The sequence below is a fragment of the Ochlerotatus camptorhynchus genome, unplaced genomic scaffold (assembly GCF_037179485.1).
Source record: "Ochlerotatus camptorhynchus isolate MF236.1 unplaced genomic scaffold, CSIRO-AGI_Acam_v1.1 ptg000294l, whole genome shotgun sequence".
Taxonomy (NCBI): domain Eukaryota; kingdom Metazoa; phylum Arthropoda; class Insecta; order Diptera; family Culicidae; genus Ochlerotatus; species Ochlerotatus camptorhynchus.
This window is the reverse complement of record NW_027040783.1, coordinates 174,747-192,759: the sequence shown is the minus strand read 5'-3', so window position 1 is coordinate 192,759 and position 18,013 is coordinate 174,747. Positions and strand designations below refer to the sequence as shown.

Genomic DNA, 18,013 nt, shown 5'->3' with positions numbered 1-18,013 from the left:
AATAATCGCCGTCCCCACCTTTTTTCAGTTTGGACCGACTGTTCATCCTGCTGGAGTCCGGTTCGGCAGCCGTGACCCGGAAAGCGGCGGCCAAACAGATCGGAGAGGTGCAGAAGCTGCATCCGCACGAGCTGCACAATCTGCTCGGTCGGCTTTTGACCTACCTGCACAGTAACAACTGGGAGACGCGAATTGCGGCATCCCAGGCCGTCCAGGCGATCCTGGAAAATGTTCCCCAGTGGAGCCCGAAAGGAGTGGAAGGAGAGGAAGGTGACGATGGAAGTGAATTCAATACTCAGGCCGGAGCTGGCAGCTCCCGGCTGTCGTTCGATAAGTTCGACTTGAATGCGGTGTTGCACCGGGGAGCCCGGCTGATGGGCTCCGAGGGTACGGAGTTCGATGCGATCGACGATAATGACGGGGGTGACCCACGGGAGAAGTGGGCCCGTCAAAGGGCTCTTTTGAATGAAAAGTTGGGTTTGAGTACGGGTGTAAATTTGGATGATATTGTATCGATCGACGATATGCAGAATCGAAGCGTACAGGTGCAACAGGCCAGACAGGAAGGTGAAAGACTGATGCCAGTTCAGGAGATTTTAAAGCTGGAGACTGATAGGTCTAGTCAGGAGCTGAGCTGTCGGGAGAAGAATCGTGCCCGAAGGAAGGCACGCGAGCAGCAGAAGGCATTTCCCAATCCCATCAATGCCGTCACGGGAGGAAACTCCGGCACCGTTGTCAATGGTTCCGGAGGCGATGGCGAACCGGATCGGAAACGGGTAAAAACCGATGGTAAACCGGATCTTGTTGCATTTTCGGAGCCCGTTCCGGATTTAACTGGTGCGTGGGTGGATGCAACGGAATGGCCTTTGGAGTCATTCTGCTCCAAGCTTTACATGGACTTGTTTAGCCCGCGATGGGAAACACGCCACGGTTCAGCGACGGCTCTGCGGGAGTTACTCAAAAGCCATTCGCAAGGAGCTGGGAAAAGTATTTTCATGACAAAGAAACAGATGGACGAGCAACACCAGCTCTGGTTGGAGGATGCTACACTGCGATTACTTTGCGTGTTGGCCTTGGATCGTTTTGGAGACTTTGTGTCCGATCAGGTTGTCGCCCCCGTGCGGGAAACATGCGCCCAAGTTCTCGGTACGGTTTTGAAGCAACTGCCCTTGATAAATGTCCACAAAACAGTTAACATTCTCCTAACATTCATCAAACAGAAGGACTGGGAAGTTCGTCACGGTGGCCTGCTGGGCATCAAGTATATGCTAGTCGTTCGGGAAGACCTAGTTCAAACCTTCCTACCGGTGATCATCAACGATGTTCTGACGGGGCTGTTCGACTCCGTAGACGACGTAGGAGCTGTAGCGGCAGCTACTCTCATTCCCATTGCTTCCTGGCTACCAAAGTTGCTTACTAAAACACAAGTCTCTCACATTGTCAAACTTCTGTGGGATCTTCTGCTGGATCAAGACGAACTGGCTTCCGCGTGCAACAGCTTCATGGGACTCCTGGCATCTATTCTCTGTCTTCCGAATGCCTCCAACTGGATCCAAATGGAGCCAATGTCCATTCTAGTGCCACGTTTATGGCCATTTCTCAGCCACTGCACTTCTTCCGTTCGAAGATCTACTCTACAAACGCTGAAAACCCTCACCAATAGTAAACTAGCGGCCCAAAGCGAGCCATCCACGCCAACCGGAAGCAACGGAATGAACGGCAAAGCCACGTCCGTTATTGTCAGTACAGCGGAGGCCTTGGCCAAGGCGGCTACTGAAACAAACACAATTCTTCAGGTAGATCCTTCGGAAAACCTGGTTCTGAACTTCGGAGTACAGGAGTGGCCGCCCGCTTTGCTGCAGGAAGCTCTACGCCATATCTTCCAGCGGGTGCTGGTGGAGCACGTCGAAGATATTCAATCATCAGCCGAAGACGTCTGGAACAACCTCGTTACGAATGCGGAATTGTCGGCCCTCCTCCACGCTTCCTGTCCGTACGTAGCCAGCTGGCTCTGTCTGGCTATGCAACCGGTCCGATTGGCATTCGATCCGTCCTCTTTGATTTACGCTAAACCGACTCAACCCTCCCAGATACGGGAACGTCGCCGTCAGTTCGACTCCTTCGACAGTGGTATCCCGTCGCGTCAGAAACTGTTCCTCGGTGGATCGGAAACCATTCCGATCGACCATCGAGAGAGGAACGTCATTCGAGCCCGTATTAAGGCGTCGAAAATGATTGGATTGTTGTCCCGGTATTTGGTCCTGCCGGCTCCGGGCGTCGTGTACACCTCGGAAATTGAAAGTCCCATCGATTGTTATACCAAAGTATTGCTCGGTTATCTGCAGTCCCGTTCGGCACTGCAACGCTTGATCGCCAGCCTTGTGATTGCATTTTGGTGTTCGTGCGATGACACCATCAAACCGGGACCCGTATCGCTCCAGGACCGATTGAAGGTCTGCCTAAATGAGTACGTTTACTACGATGAAGTGGGTATTCTTTTCACCAGACTGCTGCAGGAAAGTCGAGACTACCTGGCCACGCTGAAGCAGCACAAGATCCAGTTCGTGGAGTTTGAGAATTTAAAGGTGTTGAGCTTGGATCAGATCTTCCAGCTTTGCACGGTGATGTCGGATAACACAAAAAACAAGTACGGCTTGAAGACGAAGATTGCCGAGATGATGGAGGAACGGCGACGGGGACTGCTCAACTCACATGCCAGCACGTCTTTGGAGCAGAACACCCTTCACATCAGTACCCAAGCATCGCTTTCGGGAGCTGTAGTCAGTTTGCACTGCCTGCCGGAGAAGTTGAATCCGGTTGTTAAACCACTGATGGAATCCATCAAACGTGAAGAATGTGAACTCCTGCAGAAACTGTCTGCCAAATATTTGGCCGATCTGCTTGGACAAATTACGGTTCGCAATCCCTGTCCGAACAGCAAGATTGTTTCCAACCTCTGTACCTTGCTGAAAAGCGACCTGGAATTCACACCGAAGTTGGTTATTCCGGAGCGGGAAATGCGCCACTTTGATCCGGCCAATACGGCTGACACCAATTTGTACCATGGAATAATAACACTCATGAATCAACAGAAGTCCAAGGAAGGTAACAACGGTACTGCTTCTCGAGGCCCCGGCAGGCCAGCTTCGGTTACCTCGGATACTCCAACGGCCGAAGATATCCTCAACGAAAACGAAGAAACTAGTCGCAAGCACGCCCGTACTCAGCGGCTTGGTGCCACGCATGCCATAACCACAATCTGCTCGTACTTCAAGGAAACCCTGCCACAAAAACTTCCCGTCCTGTGGCAGCTGATGACGGAGAAGATCATAACCAAAGTAGATGAAGTTTACGTCGATCGACTCAGTAGGGAGATCGTGAACCAAGAAGATACCAATGACTTCATGACGTCGCTGCAGCTGATCGAAGTTGCCTCGCGGCATATTGATCAGGCCCTACACGATCAACTGTTCCAGTTGCTACCGAAGCTCTGCCTGCTGCTACGGCATCCGTTGAAGGCGATTCGTCATATGGTCGGTCGGTGTTTGGGTACGCTTGCCGTAGTTGATTCCCAGGTCGTCATGACCATGGTCATCAACGATATCGTGCCCATGCTTTCGTCAATCGAGAACGTGATCAAGCGACAAGGGGCTGCAGAAGCCATAGCCTGTATCGTCAGCAAGCTACAGATGGAAATTGTTCCGTACGTGGTGCTACTGGTTGTCCCTCTACTGGGCCGTATGAGCGATCCCGATCAATCGGTTCGACTCGTATCGACCCATTGCTTTGCCACACTAATTCAGCTGATGCCCCTGGATGGGATCACTCCCGATGTGCGGGGACTTTCCGAAGATCTCAAGAATCGCAAACTCAAAGACAAGGAATTCCTCGAGTATCTCTTCACGCCCAAGACGATTCCGGACTTTAAGATACCGGTCAAGATCAATGCCGATCTGCGCAGCTATCAGCAGTCGGGAGTCAACTGGTTATGGTTCTTGAACAAGTACAAATTACATGGGATTCTGTGTGATGATATGGGTCTCGGAAAAACCTTGCAGGCGATCTGCATTCTTGCTGGGGATCACTACCAGCGCAGTGTCGATCCGAAGTGTGCTAAGCTGCCGAGTTTGGTGATTTGTCCACCGACCTTAACTGGTCATTGGGTGTACGAGGTGGAAAAGTTCTTGCCAACTCGCTTCCTGCGACCGCTGCACTATGTTGGCTTACCGGTGGATCGTGAACGACTTCGTCACAAACTGGGAACGTACAATCTGATCATTGCGTCCTACGAGATCGTTCGCAAGGACATTGAGTTCTTCAGTTCCGTTCACTGGAATTATTGCGTACTTGACGAAGGTCACATAATCAAGAACGGTCGAACGAAGAGTTCCAAAGCTATCAAACAATTGGTTGCGAACCATCGGTTGATCCTGTCGGGAACGCCCATCCAGAACAACGTGCTGGAACTGTGGTCGTTGTTTGACTTCCTGATGCCGGGTTTCTTGGGAACGGAGAAGCAATTCAGTACCCGGTTTTCCCGTCCGATTCTGGCGAGTCGCGATCCAAAGAGCTCTCCAAAGGAGCAGGAAGCTGGAGCACTGGCCATGGAAGCCCTTCATCGGCAGGTGCTTCCGTTTTTGTTGAGGCGTGTGAAGGAAGATGTGCTAACGGATCTGCCTCCGAAGATTACACAGGATTTGCTGTGCGAGCTGAGTCCACTGCAGGAACGGCTGTACGAGGACTTTAGCCGGACGCACCTCAATTCGGACATACGGGAGTGTCTGGAAAATATCGACGGGCAGATCGTGAGCAAGAAGACGCACGTGTTCCAGGCATTGAGGTGAGTTATTTGGTGTTGTGCGGTTACGAGATGAGTGGTTCTAATATTCAATTCTTACAGGTATCTGCAAAATGTTTGCAACCATCCAAAACTAGTCCTGCAGGCATCGCATCCCGAGTACCAAACTATTACATCGGAAATTAGTCGTAGCGGAAGCTCGCTGGATGACATCGAGCACTCTGCCAAGCTGCCGGCTTTGAAGTAAGGGGGCTCATTTTTATATCGATTTCAAACATGCTCAACGGATGATTTTTTTTTTCAGGCAACTGCTGCTCGACTGTGGCATCGGAACCAACGAGGACATGTCGGTCAATCAGCACCGGGCTTTGATTTTCTGTCAACTGAAGGCCATGCTGGATATCATCGAGAACGATCTGCTGAAGAAGCACCTGCCGGCAGTGTCCTATCTGCGGTTGGACGGAGGTGTCCCACCTAGTTCGCGTCACCAAATCGTGACCAAGTTCAACGGTGATCCCAGCATCGATGTGCTGCTGCTGACAACTCAGGTAGGTTGTTTCGTGACTTCAGGAAAATATAATTGAAGTGTGTATGCTATCACGTAACTCAGGGATTAGGACTCTTTGTTTTGTTTATTAATTTATTTGGTAAGGCTCAACCGAATTAACTTTACAGAGCCGAGGATTCATGGTATACTATACAATACATCTTAAAAATATAGTCAAAAGGTACAACACAATAAACACTTTATCTTCCGCTATCAGAACTGGAGGCGCTTCCAGTAGTTTCATTGTATGGCAAATTGTTGTACGCCAACGAGGGTCAGAGCGCGTCCATTGCAGCAATGGACGCAAAACGTGGTCAGCACTCACACACTCATCACGAAACGGTTGCTTTCCAAAGTCGACGACGCATCGACCGAAAGAACTGCTGATGAAGAACAATGAGGAGGACCACACAATGGTTGCTGCCGAGAAAATAGCCGATCGCGTAGCACACATCAAGAGTGGTCTGCTTTTGTCGACAGCCGAGTGAACACTGGATTAGGACTCTTGAACTGGACAAGATTTTCAGGATACATTCGCTTTGATGAACTTGATGTTTAGAGAATTTTGAAGAGATTTTAGAATCAATTCTGAAGATAGCAACAATGTATTTCAGAGAAAAATACCAAGAGACTAAGAGAGATTTCACTAGAACTGATTTGTGTGAGATCAGAGTAGAATCTATAGGTAGTTCTTTTGGAAAGTTCATGATGGTTGTGAAGAGGATCCCAGGTTCATTTCTATTGAATATTAAAAATAAGTTCTGAGAAGAATTTTATGAGGGTTGTGATGAAAATTCCAATGAAATGCTGAGGGTATTGAGTTCCTAGAAAATTTAAAGATAATTTCAAGTGAATTACAAGGAAATCTCGCGATAAATACCAAGGGGATCGAGTTTTGAGGGGACAATTCCAAAGTAATTCTGAAAAGAATTTTATGAGAATTCCGATAATAATTCTAGAGAATCCTAAGGAGAATGCCATGAAAATTGTCAGAAGAATTTAGAGGAGAGCTCCAAGATAATTATGAGCAGAATTGTAAGACAATTCTGAGGTTAATTGCATGGACATTCTATGGAGAATTCAGATATATTATAAATAGAGGTATGGAAAGAAACTTCAGTGAATTCTTTTGAAGCGAATCTTAGGATGAAATACTCGATTTTTTTTAGTTTTCTGAAATGCTATAAAGACATTTTGAAAGGACTTGCAGAGAGAACCTCAACTTAATTTTAGAGAAACTCTGAAAAGAGTTTTGTTAAGAAATTTTTTTAAAGGAACGTTGAGAACATTTTATAAAAATCATGTAAAGAGTTCTGAGCGAACTTTTTCAAGGTAGTTAAAACATAGAAGCCATATATTGAGCCAAATAGAATCACTCGGTTAAGTGGATTATAATATACACAGCAGATTTTTTTTTTGTGGCGCGTAGGTATATCGAAAAAAAAAACGGGAAATTGCAAGTCGAGATTGGCTGGTCACAGTCACCATGCGTAACCACGTGATTTTTTTTTTAAATTTGAGCTTCGTTCGTTCTTTGAAATCTACCATGCGCCTCCATGATATCTCATCATACGATGGAGTTAGTTAGTACAAAACTAAAATTGCCGTACTCTCTTCATTCAGGTCGGCGGTTTGGGGTTGAATCTAACCGGAGCGGATACGGTCATCTTTGTCGAGCACGATTGGAACCCGATGAAGGATCTCCAGGCCATGGACCGAGCTCACCGAATCGGTCAGAAGAAGGTGGTAAATGTCTATCGTCTCATCACCCGAAAGTCTCTCGAGGAGAAGATCATGGGACTGCAAAAGTTTAAAATTCTAACGGCCAATACGGTGGTGAGCGACGAAAATGCCTCGATGGAAACGATGGGCACGGATCAGCTGCTGGATTTATTTGCGCTGAGCGATGGCGGCCGGAGGGCGGACAAGGTTGACAAGGGTTCCACGAGCGCTGGTTCCACGGCGGCTGCCGGAAGCGACGCTAATGGTGCCAACGGGTCCACGATGAAGAACGTACTGGAAAATTTACCGGAATTGTGGGACGACAACCAGTACCATGAGGAGTACGATCTGTCCCAATTCTTGGAAGGACTGAAGAAAAACTAGTCCCCGAGTGAGTGTGTTGTGAGAAATGATATGCTTTTTGCTTAGTCGGTAAGAACGATTGGAATTGGAGCGTTGAAGCTCTACTTTAGTTTTTAGATTTTTCGTTTAAGTAGCGCTGAACTAAGATTGATGTAAGCTTTCCCCTTTCAATCCATTGTCTATCCTTTCATCTCTGTTCAAATTCTTCCAGATGCGTACAATTCTCTGTTATTCCCTTAAACTTGGTAGTTTTCAAGTATTGCTCTTTCCCATGATAAATTATTACCGAAAATATAATTGAAATTAATTATCCACTACGGTTAACAATCTTAGAATACAGCTTTTGAATGAAATCATTTCGGGTAAAATTTATGCGATGACCACTCCTTTCTATTAGAAGCAATGTGATTGATATGGATAAGTGCCCTTGGACTTTATCAACCGACCGCATCGTCACGTGTTCGAAGTATTTTCTTTTCTTTAGTAAGCCGTCATTAATACCATTCAACAATGTTTATTTAAAGATAACTACCTAGTACGTACACAAACTCTGCATTTCGCCTTACCACTTGACATACGAGTAAAAGAAAACAAAACTAACTGCAAAATAATGTTTCGCCAAGCTTATCATCATCAATCCGTATCGATGAGGTTCTCTTCTTCCGGGATGTTGTCGAAGATCCAATCCAGCGACCGTGGACTGGCGTTGCAATATTCGTACGACCTGGCCAACCGTACGTCGTTGACTTCGTAGATTCCGATGTCGGAACAGGTGCGGAAGTGTTCCTGCGGGCCACAGCCCATTTTGCCTGTACCGTCACCGCACCAGCCCCAGTTGTTGCCTGCCGGTGGGTGAGAAGGTGGAAAGAGAAAATGGTCATTTTACTGTGTTACGAGTAATTGCTCAAATAATTAAATGGTTCGAAATGAGACTGGGATCTGTTAGAGATGAGTGTGGAGATTTGAGACTTCGTATTATTTTAAATTTTTATTTAATATTTGAAAGAAATGCCATTGAAACTAGGGGAAATGACGATTTCGACAGGCAATTAATGTTTTCAGTAATCAAAATAAATATTCAAAATACTTTCAAACACGCGATTCAGGCCTTATCTGAAAGAATCTTCTGAAGCTTCTAAAAGACGCTTCTAGACAGGTGGTAGTCTAGTAATCTCAAGTCCGCATTCGGTCACAATTTGTATTGTGATTAATCAATAATGGGTAAAGTCTGAAATTTCAGATCAATTTGAAACAACGGGAACTTGGAGTGTAGAGTGTAGTGTAGGGTCCAATATCCGATAATAATTAAAAATACACTTTAAAAGTACTCTGTTGCTTTCCGGCGTTTATTTTGCATTTTTAAAACCAGAAGCATCAAAAGAAAGAGAGAAAGGAGAAAAATTATTTGATTAACTCTTTCAGGATCGAGACTGCTTCGAGACTCAATCAAAATTCGCCCTGTTTTTGAAAACAAACGCTCTGATGGCACCGAGGTTACAATCCTTGGGAAAAGCTTCAGTGCTGCCTGGTATAAAAATGGAAATCTGCTCTGTTGCTGCTCTCAGTACCGAAAAATGTCATACGTCATTGATTCGATTCCACTCCTCATATACATGTCAATTTCCTTGCGAATGGAGTCTGGCGTTCGCATTGTTACCCTTCGCTTGTTGTAACGTTTAACCATGCCTTCGTGGTAACTCCAAATCCCATTATCGGTAGGGATCTTCCTCGGCGGCTCCTCGTCAACAAAATCTTCTTCATCAGATCCTTCATCTTGCGGTAGGACCATGTGGATGATTATTTCCGTAGCAGCGTTGCGTTCACTCTTGAAATGAACATCTTTAAATCGAGGATCCAGAAACATACTTGGTCCATAAACAGGCGAGGCTCGGTAGTTTTCAAATCGGGATTGGATTTCTCTTAACAAGGATGCTTGGAGGTTTCTTCTAACCGATGATACTGACTTCATAGCAGTGATGCAATTGGCCAGGCAGTTTATGATAGGCAGCACCCGACTTACTGTCGCATAATCTTGACCGCTCAAATCTTCAGTTACTTCGTTAAGGGGCTTTACTGCCCTGTGCGGCATAACAGTCCCATTAGCATTTTTGGCGATTATGAGTTATACATTGGAATCGATTGTCAAGTACCATCACTTTACAATGTACACGAAAAAATTCATACTTTGTTCAGAAAATGTCGCGAAAAATAACAAAACTATGCTGAAAAGGGCAGTTTAGTAGCTTGACGACTTCCTCCAGATTTCTTTTTCCCTCCAAATTAACCATTTCTGAGGAGCGATCTTGGTCCGACATAATGATCTGTATGAAGTTGTACAGCTCTAGAAACCGTTTAACCATGATAAACTCCGAGTTCCATCTGCTAGGCACAAATGAAGTAATTTTCAGAGGTGTTCTTTTGGCATCATCTTCAATCTGTAGCTTGTGCAGTTTATCTGTTGCGATTGTTGATCTCCGGAAAAAGGCAACTATTTTCTTTACTTTATCTATCAGTTCTGATAGAGCGTTTGTAGTTACAAAGGATTTTTTCGCAACGAGATTGATAGCATGGGCTACACAGCCAATATGTTCATCTTCAGAGAATGTATCCGCAACAGATTTTAACATATCATGCCCACATATCTTTGGGAATTGCCCAATTAAACAGAACTTCCTCAAAGCAAGTTGAAATGTATGCACTATTGTTCCGTTCATTCATGATATAAACGACCAAGTCAATCGTTTGGAGACTTGTAGAAATTTGAGGGCTCAAAAAGTGACAAGTTACTCCCAAATAGCTCCTAGTAGTATGGCTATCGGTCCAGGTGTTTAGCAGTACCCAGACAACCAGAATGCACGTATATTCAAAGTTGTTTTCGGGATATACAAACATATAAACAAACAAACAATTCGTATAGAATGCAAAGAAATGGCTTATACGTACAAAAGTGGAGGCCATATACGTGCATATTTTAATTTAATTTTAAACGAATTGATTTAACATCATATACGATTTAATATGTAATAACAAATTCATTTTGAAAAGTCTTACGATGTAGTCTGATTTAATTTGTGATACAGTACGACGGAAAAATGAGTCATCGCATATAAGTCGGAAATATGCATTCTATTCGATTTAACTTAAACATAATGCGATGTATGCCATTCTTAAATGCGATTTTGACTTAAACTGTAGCAATTTACGATACTGTCTGTACATTTTTATACGACTTCTGGTTGTCTGGGTAATGGTCAAGTCTTTATCTTGAATTTTTGTTTTGACACACTCGACCACTTTCGAATACTTGTCGTCAACTAGCTTTGCCATGAGTTGTACGGTTGGGAATTTTGTATTTAGGTGCCAGAATTTTCAATAAATTAACAGAACCTTCGTCTTCCACAATCGAGAACGGTTGATAATTTTTCACAATCATGAATCCATTCTAGTCCATCATCTAGAATGTTACAATTAATTTCCCATTATTAATAAAATAACACGAGCTTAATAATCGTGCTATAATATATATTATTTGATAACTGGTTCTGCGTCATATATATAGAAGGAGCATATTACCATTAAGAGCTGGAAAAAGCGATCCAAGACTTATTAGACAAGAATATTTGTAAGACGGGCTTCAACGTAGAGTCGTGTTCTTCCCCTGTAGTACCATGAACAAGCAAATTATCCATATACACGATCACCCCTTTTATCCCCCTGAACAACGGCGTATAATATCTCTTGGAGACCAGTTTCATCCATATCATCTTATATTATCATGCATACCGAAAAACCTGGCATAGTGGGAAAAATGTTTGGTATCAGAAAATAATCTGTCAAACTACTACAACAAACCATACAATACACAACACGACTTCTTGGATATTCTACGGAGTTGGAAGATCTACGGTCCTTTCAAATATTTTACTGACTATTAATAATAATAATAATAGTTTGACAAACTTCTTGGAAGTTTAACGGACTTTTCGGAACCAGTTATCTAGTTTTTGCGGAAGCTTTTGAACGGAGTTTGACTGGAAACCTCCATAATATAATTCCAAATTCGCTTTACCCATAGTCAATATTTAAAAACGAGTGAATTTCTAACCTCAAACTGAATTTAAAACAAAAAAATAACATAAAATACCCGTTCAAAGTTGCGTTTCTTTAAACATTAGATCTATTGTGGATGCCGATGTGCCGAGGTAACTCTAAGACTAGTAGGTCCCGAAGAAACGTGCTCAACTTTTTGGCTCAGCTCTAGTACTATCTTCGGTCCCAAGCTAATCGATTCACCCCTCGAAACATAGGAAAATCCACTAACCCCTCATTTTATCTGTCAAATTTTCATAGCAAATCAAAACAAACATTGCGTAGTACTAGAATATTGACTAGAATGGGCTACGTTAATCGATTTGCTTGGGACCAATAGGCTAGTCAAGTAGTGAGCCAATTTGAAATCGTTAGTTTCCACCGGTTGCTTGTACTGGGAGTAGGAGGTTGAGCCAAATATTGTTCCTGATCCTGACACTTGGATACATTTTGCGACCGTAACGTTTTGTCCTTCTGCGGATGCTTCTGGAGATGAACTTTCAAATTGGTGGTATTACCATAGAGGTAACTCTAAGACTAGAAGGTCCCGAAATAACGTGCTCAACTTTTTGGCTCAGCTCTGGTACTCTCTTCGGTCCCCAGCTAATCTATGCCCCTATCGAAACATAGGAAAATCTACGAACCCCTCATTTTATCTGTCAAACTCTCATAGTAAATCAAAACAAACATACTGTAGTACTAGAATTTTGAATAGAATGGGGTAGGTTAATCGTTTGCTTGGGAGCAATAGGCTAGTCAAGTAGTGAGCCAATTTAAAATCGTAAGTTTCCACCGGTTGATAGAAGCTGACCCAAACCTTGATGGTAGGAGTCAAGTCAAAGGTTTGAAAGTTTGGGCGTGAGGGTGAAACTTAAATTTATTATTGCAAAAGTGTAATGGAATGGAACATACTTGAGGAAAATAAATGTTGAGAAAAAGATTTGTTAAACCTATAACGTTCGAGTGGTGATACGAAATTTATTTCCGGACACGCTTCAGTTTGTTATTAATATCTTTTACATTAAGGCTCGCGAGAGGTTACCAAATATGAGTTCTCTTTTTCATCCATAATAGTTTGGGGGTAGGGGCGAGTCAAACGTTCCTATCTGAGAGCGAAATAGAGGCACACAATACCATGACCGAAACGACTAACCAACGCATGCGGCTCACACTTAACTTGTTCTATTTCTTTCTTCCTCTCATGTACTAATATTCACTACCTGAGATCAAGCAAGAAAAGAAGAATTAATTAAGACATGCATCGGCAGGAGTAAGCAGTCAGAAAGGATCACGCCGGTTGGAGACAGCCAATTTTCACTGGATGGAACTAGTATCTAATAAAGAGTCATATGAGCAGGAAACCATCAGTACATAATAGTACAGGTGATCCACAAGTTTTCGATACTTCTCTGCCCATGAAAGCATATTTGCCTGCTTGATTTCCTATTCATATGGGACAGTTGTGCTTTTATGTGCGGCAAGGGCGTAGCCGGGTTTCAAACTAGTGCGTTTTTTTTTTATTATGGAGGATTTGGACGAATGTCATTAGGTCGAACGCTTGAATGTTGCTGAGTTAAGGGCAGGCAGTCGCACAGCCTGCGCCCATCTAACGTCTATGATGGGCAGATCTCATGTTTGTCGATCTACCATTAATTAGTCAGCACTAATTTAAGCTTCTCCGTATGCTATGGAACCTATCTTAGCTCAGTTAGTAAAGGTGCAGCTACAAAGCAAGACCATGTTGGAGGTGGCTGAGTTCGATTCCTGAAAAAATTCTCGACTTCTCTAGGCATACAGCATCACACTCAGAATAATTTTCACGTCAATGCTACGTGAAAACATACGTAGATTTTTTCCATAGTACTTTTCACATAAGAGCTACGTGATTCTCATGTAGGGGCACTAATTTCATGAAACTTAACTGTCACAGGATTATCACATAGAAGTTACGTGATTTGGCCGGTAACATTCATTTGAGGATTCTAGTATCAATATTTTGCACTGTTATAATACACAAATATTTCCTTTATACATAGAATAAATAATATATAAATATTTCCTTAATAGGGGAATTTACGTATTCTCGGCAACCTAAGCAGCGACCTTCTTTCTATAGCCTTTTTCTCTATAGAACGCACACATATGCAGTATTGGTTTGTTTACAATCTTTTGCTGCCAGCTGCTCTAACAATTTCAGTCGAAAGAATTGTCAAAAACTGTTTTGAAACGCTTTTACAAAGCTCCAATCTTCTCTAGTGAGAGCGAGTATTGTCGGCAACCAGTTTTTCTTCGGCAACCGTTCCATTTGAACTGCATGTAAATCTGCTGTTCTATTATCGGCAACTCGAAATCAGCTACAATTTGTAGTGCGTGTGTTTCATTTCAAGAAAACCCTGCTAGATTGCTTTTTCTCAGTGGTAAAAATATAGTCAAATTGAAGCTGAAAGCATAAAGAATCGTTTGCATGCATTCTGCGAAGTGTTTTCGTAAGAAAATCCAGTGAAAATAGTGTTTCAATTTGGGTTGCCGACAATAGTCTGTCATGCCGAAGCCGTCATTTCCCCTATGTAGATAAAATCTTTACTGTATTCATAGTAGTGAAATGTAATAATATTCCTTTAATTTATTCATATATACAAAATACACCACATCAGATTTTTTATTTTTTATTTTTGATACGCAGCACAAACAATCTGGATAATCATTGGGATGGGCCGAGGTTCTTTTTTCCTTAGAGGAAGAAACTGTTGGACAGTTTGATAACATTCTGTTGAGCACGATGAAACAGTCAGTTTGTTTTTTTTCAAAGAGAAAAAAATAATCCATAATTTTATACTTACATCTTGCCACTATCTTTCAAAAATATCGAACAAATTATATCGTTATGCCGCCATGATTTACAACACTCTGAGTGTACCTACGTACCACTCTTTTTTTAGATGTGGAAATCACATAAGCTTTACGTGAAACGCACATACACTCAGTGTTATGGGAAAATCACGTACATTTCATTAATTATGTAGGTGTGTTAAAAAGGAACTCCCTGTGAAATTCAAGGAACATCACATACATTCTACGTGAACGCCGTAAAACTGAGAGGAGAGGAAAAAGTGAGAGCTTACGTGATTTTTCACCTAGCTTCAACGTGTAGATTATTTTGAGTGCATTTTACTAGCCATACAATTAAAGGTGAACATTGCATTAGGCCGTTATCCGTAAGGAATCAATGAAATCTACAAATTTTATTTTCTATCATTAAATGAGATTAACAGAGCTAAGCCTGTACAAGATTGGAATAAATTTTCTAATTCTTGAATTTTACACAGATTTTTAAACTTTTACCGAACAGTTCCGCAATTCAAAAACCCAGTAAAACCTTACTGACTGGATTAGTGTGTAGAGTTTTATGTCTCCTGGATAGCATAATCATCCTGGAATGCATTGGTTCAAATTTAACCGGCTTCGGTATTCGAAGACGGCTTCGACCATCGACGGCAGATCCTAAAGCAGCAATGAATACCAAACAGCCAAGCGTCGAGCCTTAGATAAAGGACGATAAGGACAAGGAATCAAATTTGACAAACACCTTTTCGAAAATCGGAAGATCAACACTGATAAAATTTCAAAGATTGTTTTTATGTGTCCCACACATGAATTTTTGCAATGTGATCAACAAATGATATCTATGTGTCGGACATATACTTAATATGTGTACACATAAAAGCCATCTGTAACCACACATACTATTCATTTGACTCATAAATTTCATGTGTGCTTCTGGGTGGATTCTGTTTATGTGTGGTCACATGAAGATCATGTGGAATTTTACATGAAAATTCGTCAATAAAAATGTGTGGAATTCTATTAGTGAACAATAGAGGGATCTTCGAACATTATAATTTATTTTCGAAGTGTCAAATTTAAGTGAAAATTCACCAAATGGAACACAGCATTTGGAAAATTTTCACTTAGATTTGACACTTCGAAAATAAATTAAGATGTTCGAAAATCCCTCTGTTGTTGATCGGCCGATTTTCGAGAAAGCGTCTGTCAAAATTGATTCATTGTCTGTCAGTCTGCTGGAATAGCAGGTTTATTTGAAAATTTTCCATCTGTCAAATTTAAGTGAAAAAATCAAATTTAAGTGAAAAAATTGCCGAGTTAAATTTATCTCGTAGTTAAAAGTGACATTCCGAAAGTTATTTTCTATGTTCGAAAATCCCCGTGCTGTCGATCGACCGGTTTTCGAGAAGAACTCAGCCACGGTTGTTAAAATTTAACTTCTTGTCTGTCAGAAGTAACGACGCTCGGATAGCAGGGTTAATCGATAACTTTCCGTCTGTCAAATTTTAACCAAAAGTTAAAATAATCCACCAAATGGTTCAGAGCCTTAGTGCTCTTAGGCAGCAAATATGTTTGTTGGGTTGCGCAAATCAAAATAAAGATATGACTGTACGATGACACCAGAGGTGGGATAAACTATTTTTGAGAGTCACTAACTGCCTTGCCTCTTATTTGCACAAATTCGCCTGCCCAAAGAAGGTACACAATGTTCGGAATGACTAAAACCGTTGTGCGGTCGGTAAATGGTTAAACCAGTGATGACCAAAGTTCGGTCTGTGGTGCTTGTATCTCTATGATGCAACAACGTCAGCTTGAAATTCTTTTTTGCATTACGAATGTATGGCCAGAACGATTGGGAAATACGCAAAATTCAACTTTAGTGTTGAATTTCGAGTACATTGTATTTATTGTTAGATTGTTGTACCAGAGAAAAAATATATTTCGATTGTGATTGTGTTAAGATGCTTAACAACCCCCTCTTTTTACTGTACAATTCTCAAATATCATGATTTTATTTGTTGTGAACCATGAATCTCGTTGTATGGCAATCGACAAAAATGTATAAAGTCAGAAAGTAAATGTAATGGTTACAATGACAATTAAAATCCTTGTATTTTATTGGATTGTTTTTAAGGGCACTGGGTTAAACAAACTTGGTGTCATTTGATAGTTTTAACGTTTCAAGCCCCATAGAACGCTATTGAATAAAGAGTTTCCAAATAAGATTCTGAAAGATGTGGTTGACTTCACCATGTTGTCGAGCTAATAGTTTGCTAGTCCATCGCATCGTGTTTCATTATTTGTCACAGCTTGTGTCATTTGATTGAATTATGATAATCGAAGCCTACCGGAAACTGATTCACACGAACAACATCCCACCTATTTTGCGTTCACTTTCCCAACGCCAACCAAATGCCCATTACTCACCGGCAACGTACGTCCACTGCAGAACACAATGTTCGCACACGAGATCGGCAGGCAACTGCAGCATAACGGTGTACTGTGTGGCTGCCGTCGAATTCAGATACCACTCTCTTCGTCCTTTCACGTCTGACAACTTGTACTGTTGGTAGCACTCTTCCGTTTCGCCAGCACTAGACCGGCTCAAGTCACATACATTGAACTCCAAGTGCCCCATATGGTTCGCGGTGATCATTGCCTTCACCTCAATGACAGCGCCCTTCGAGTAGTTTCGAACTATTTCACCTTGCCCGAAGGGACCTCCGATTTCGTGCATCCTTGGCCGCGCATCGGCATAGTTGTCCCCACAGAAGCCACACTTTCCTCCATTTTGCTCCCACTGAACAAAGTACCCACCGCAGTAAAGACCATTATCGTCGTAGTTGGCCGGTGCGCCCGAATTGCATCGCCACCGAGAACCACGTGCTATCGGATCCAGTAGCATACCGTGACCGCGGATTGATGGCACTAGAGCAGCTGCGATGCTTAGCACTAATAAGGTTACGATTTGACACATCTTGAACTCGGTATGGGAAATTAACTGGTATGAGAGGCAATCGGTGCCAGAGTGGAACTGCCAGTGATAATGCCAGGACAGTTTTATATACGGACACACTCGAACGCGTCGGAATCACTATCAGTTGGCGAGTCACGCTTTGGCTGGTCGGATCATCTGTTTTCCTTTTCGCGCGCCAACTCCTCAAGTGGGTGTCGTCGACGGGTTGGTTGGTTCTTGTTCGGGGGTGTGTGGTTGGTTTGTTTGCACAGAGTTTCTAAGCCCGTCGAAGTACCGTGCGGTTTGCGAATTTTTATTTCTGAGCAAACAAATGATTAAACGTGCAGGGTTTTTTTTTTACTTTATGCGCAGAGATTTACCAAAATCAGATGAGAAAGTGCTGTTATCACTGTGCCACACAGTGTCCATAAAAGCTTAATTGTCTCATATGGATAGGAAAATATGCAATTGTGGGACAGTTACGCTACAGTGCGGAATATTTTCGTCGTTATGACAATGAAGAAAACAATTTGATAGGAACATTTTGGTTTGTTTTATTGAGGAAGTACGTTTTTATTTTTCAGATGGAAATGGAGACAAGGTTAGGGTTTATCGAATCATAAAATCAAGGCGGCCATGGAGTGCAACATTTACATTATTATGGTTGGTATCCACGGGGAATGCGTTGTTCTTC

At 42.6% G+C, this 18,013-nt stretch overlaps 2 protein-coding genes and 1 pseudogene across 2 annotated transcripts in view; 1 reads left to right on the top strand and 2 right to left on the bottom strand.

Moving 5' to 3' along the window:
• LOC135706895 (TATA-binding protein-associated factor 172-like) overlaps positions 1 to 7,710 on the top strand; it is a 76,891-nt gene extending 69,181 nt beyond the window's left edge. The window contains exons 3-6 of the mRNA XM_065228577.1: positions 29 to 4,840; positions 4,901 to 5,041; positions 5,103 to 5,346; positions 6,969 to 7,710. Coding sequence (XP_065084649.1) covers positions 29 to 4,840; positions 4,901 to 5,041; positions 5,103 to 5,346; positions 6,969 to 7,451 — 5,680 coding nt within the window. The 3' untranslated portion in view covers positions 7,452 to 7,710. The remainder of the gene's footprint in view (positions 1 to 28; positions 4,841 to 4,900; positions 5,042 to 5,102; positions 5,347 to 6,968) is intronic.
• A 230-nt stretch (positions 7,711 to 7,940) lies between these two features.
• On the bottom strand, positions 7,941 to 17,374 carry LOC135706910 (uncharacterized). Its single transcript, XM_065228595.1, has 2 exons — positions 16,791 to 17,374; positions 7,941 to 8,272 (listed from the first exon to the last, which is right to left on the bottom strand). The coding sequence occupies exons 1-2, from the start codon at positions 17,338 to 17,340 to the stop codon at positions 8,064 to 8,066; spliced, it is 759 nt and encodes a 252-aa protein (XP_065084667.1). The 5' UTR covers positions 17,341 to 17,374; the 3' UTR covers positions 7,941 to 8,063.
• On the bottom strand, positions 8,777 to 9,790 carry LOC135706908 (uncharacterized; annotated as a pseudogene).
• Positions 17,375 to 18,013: the final 639 nt, after the last annotated feature.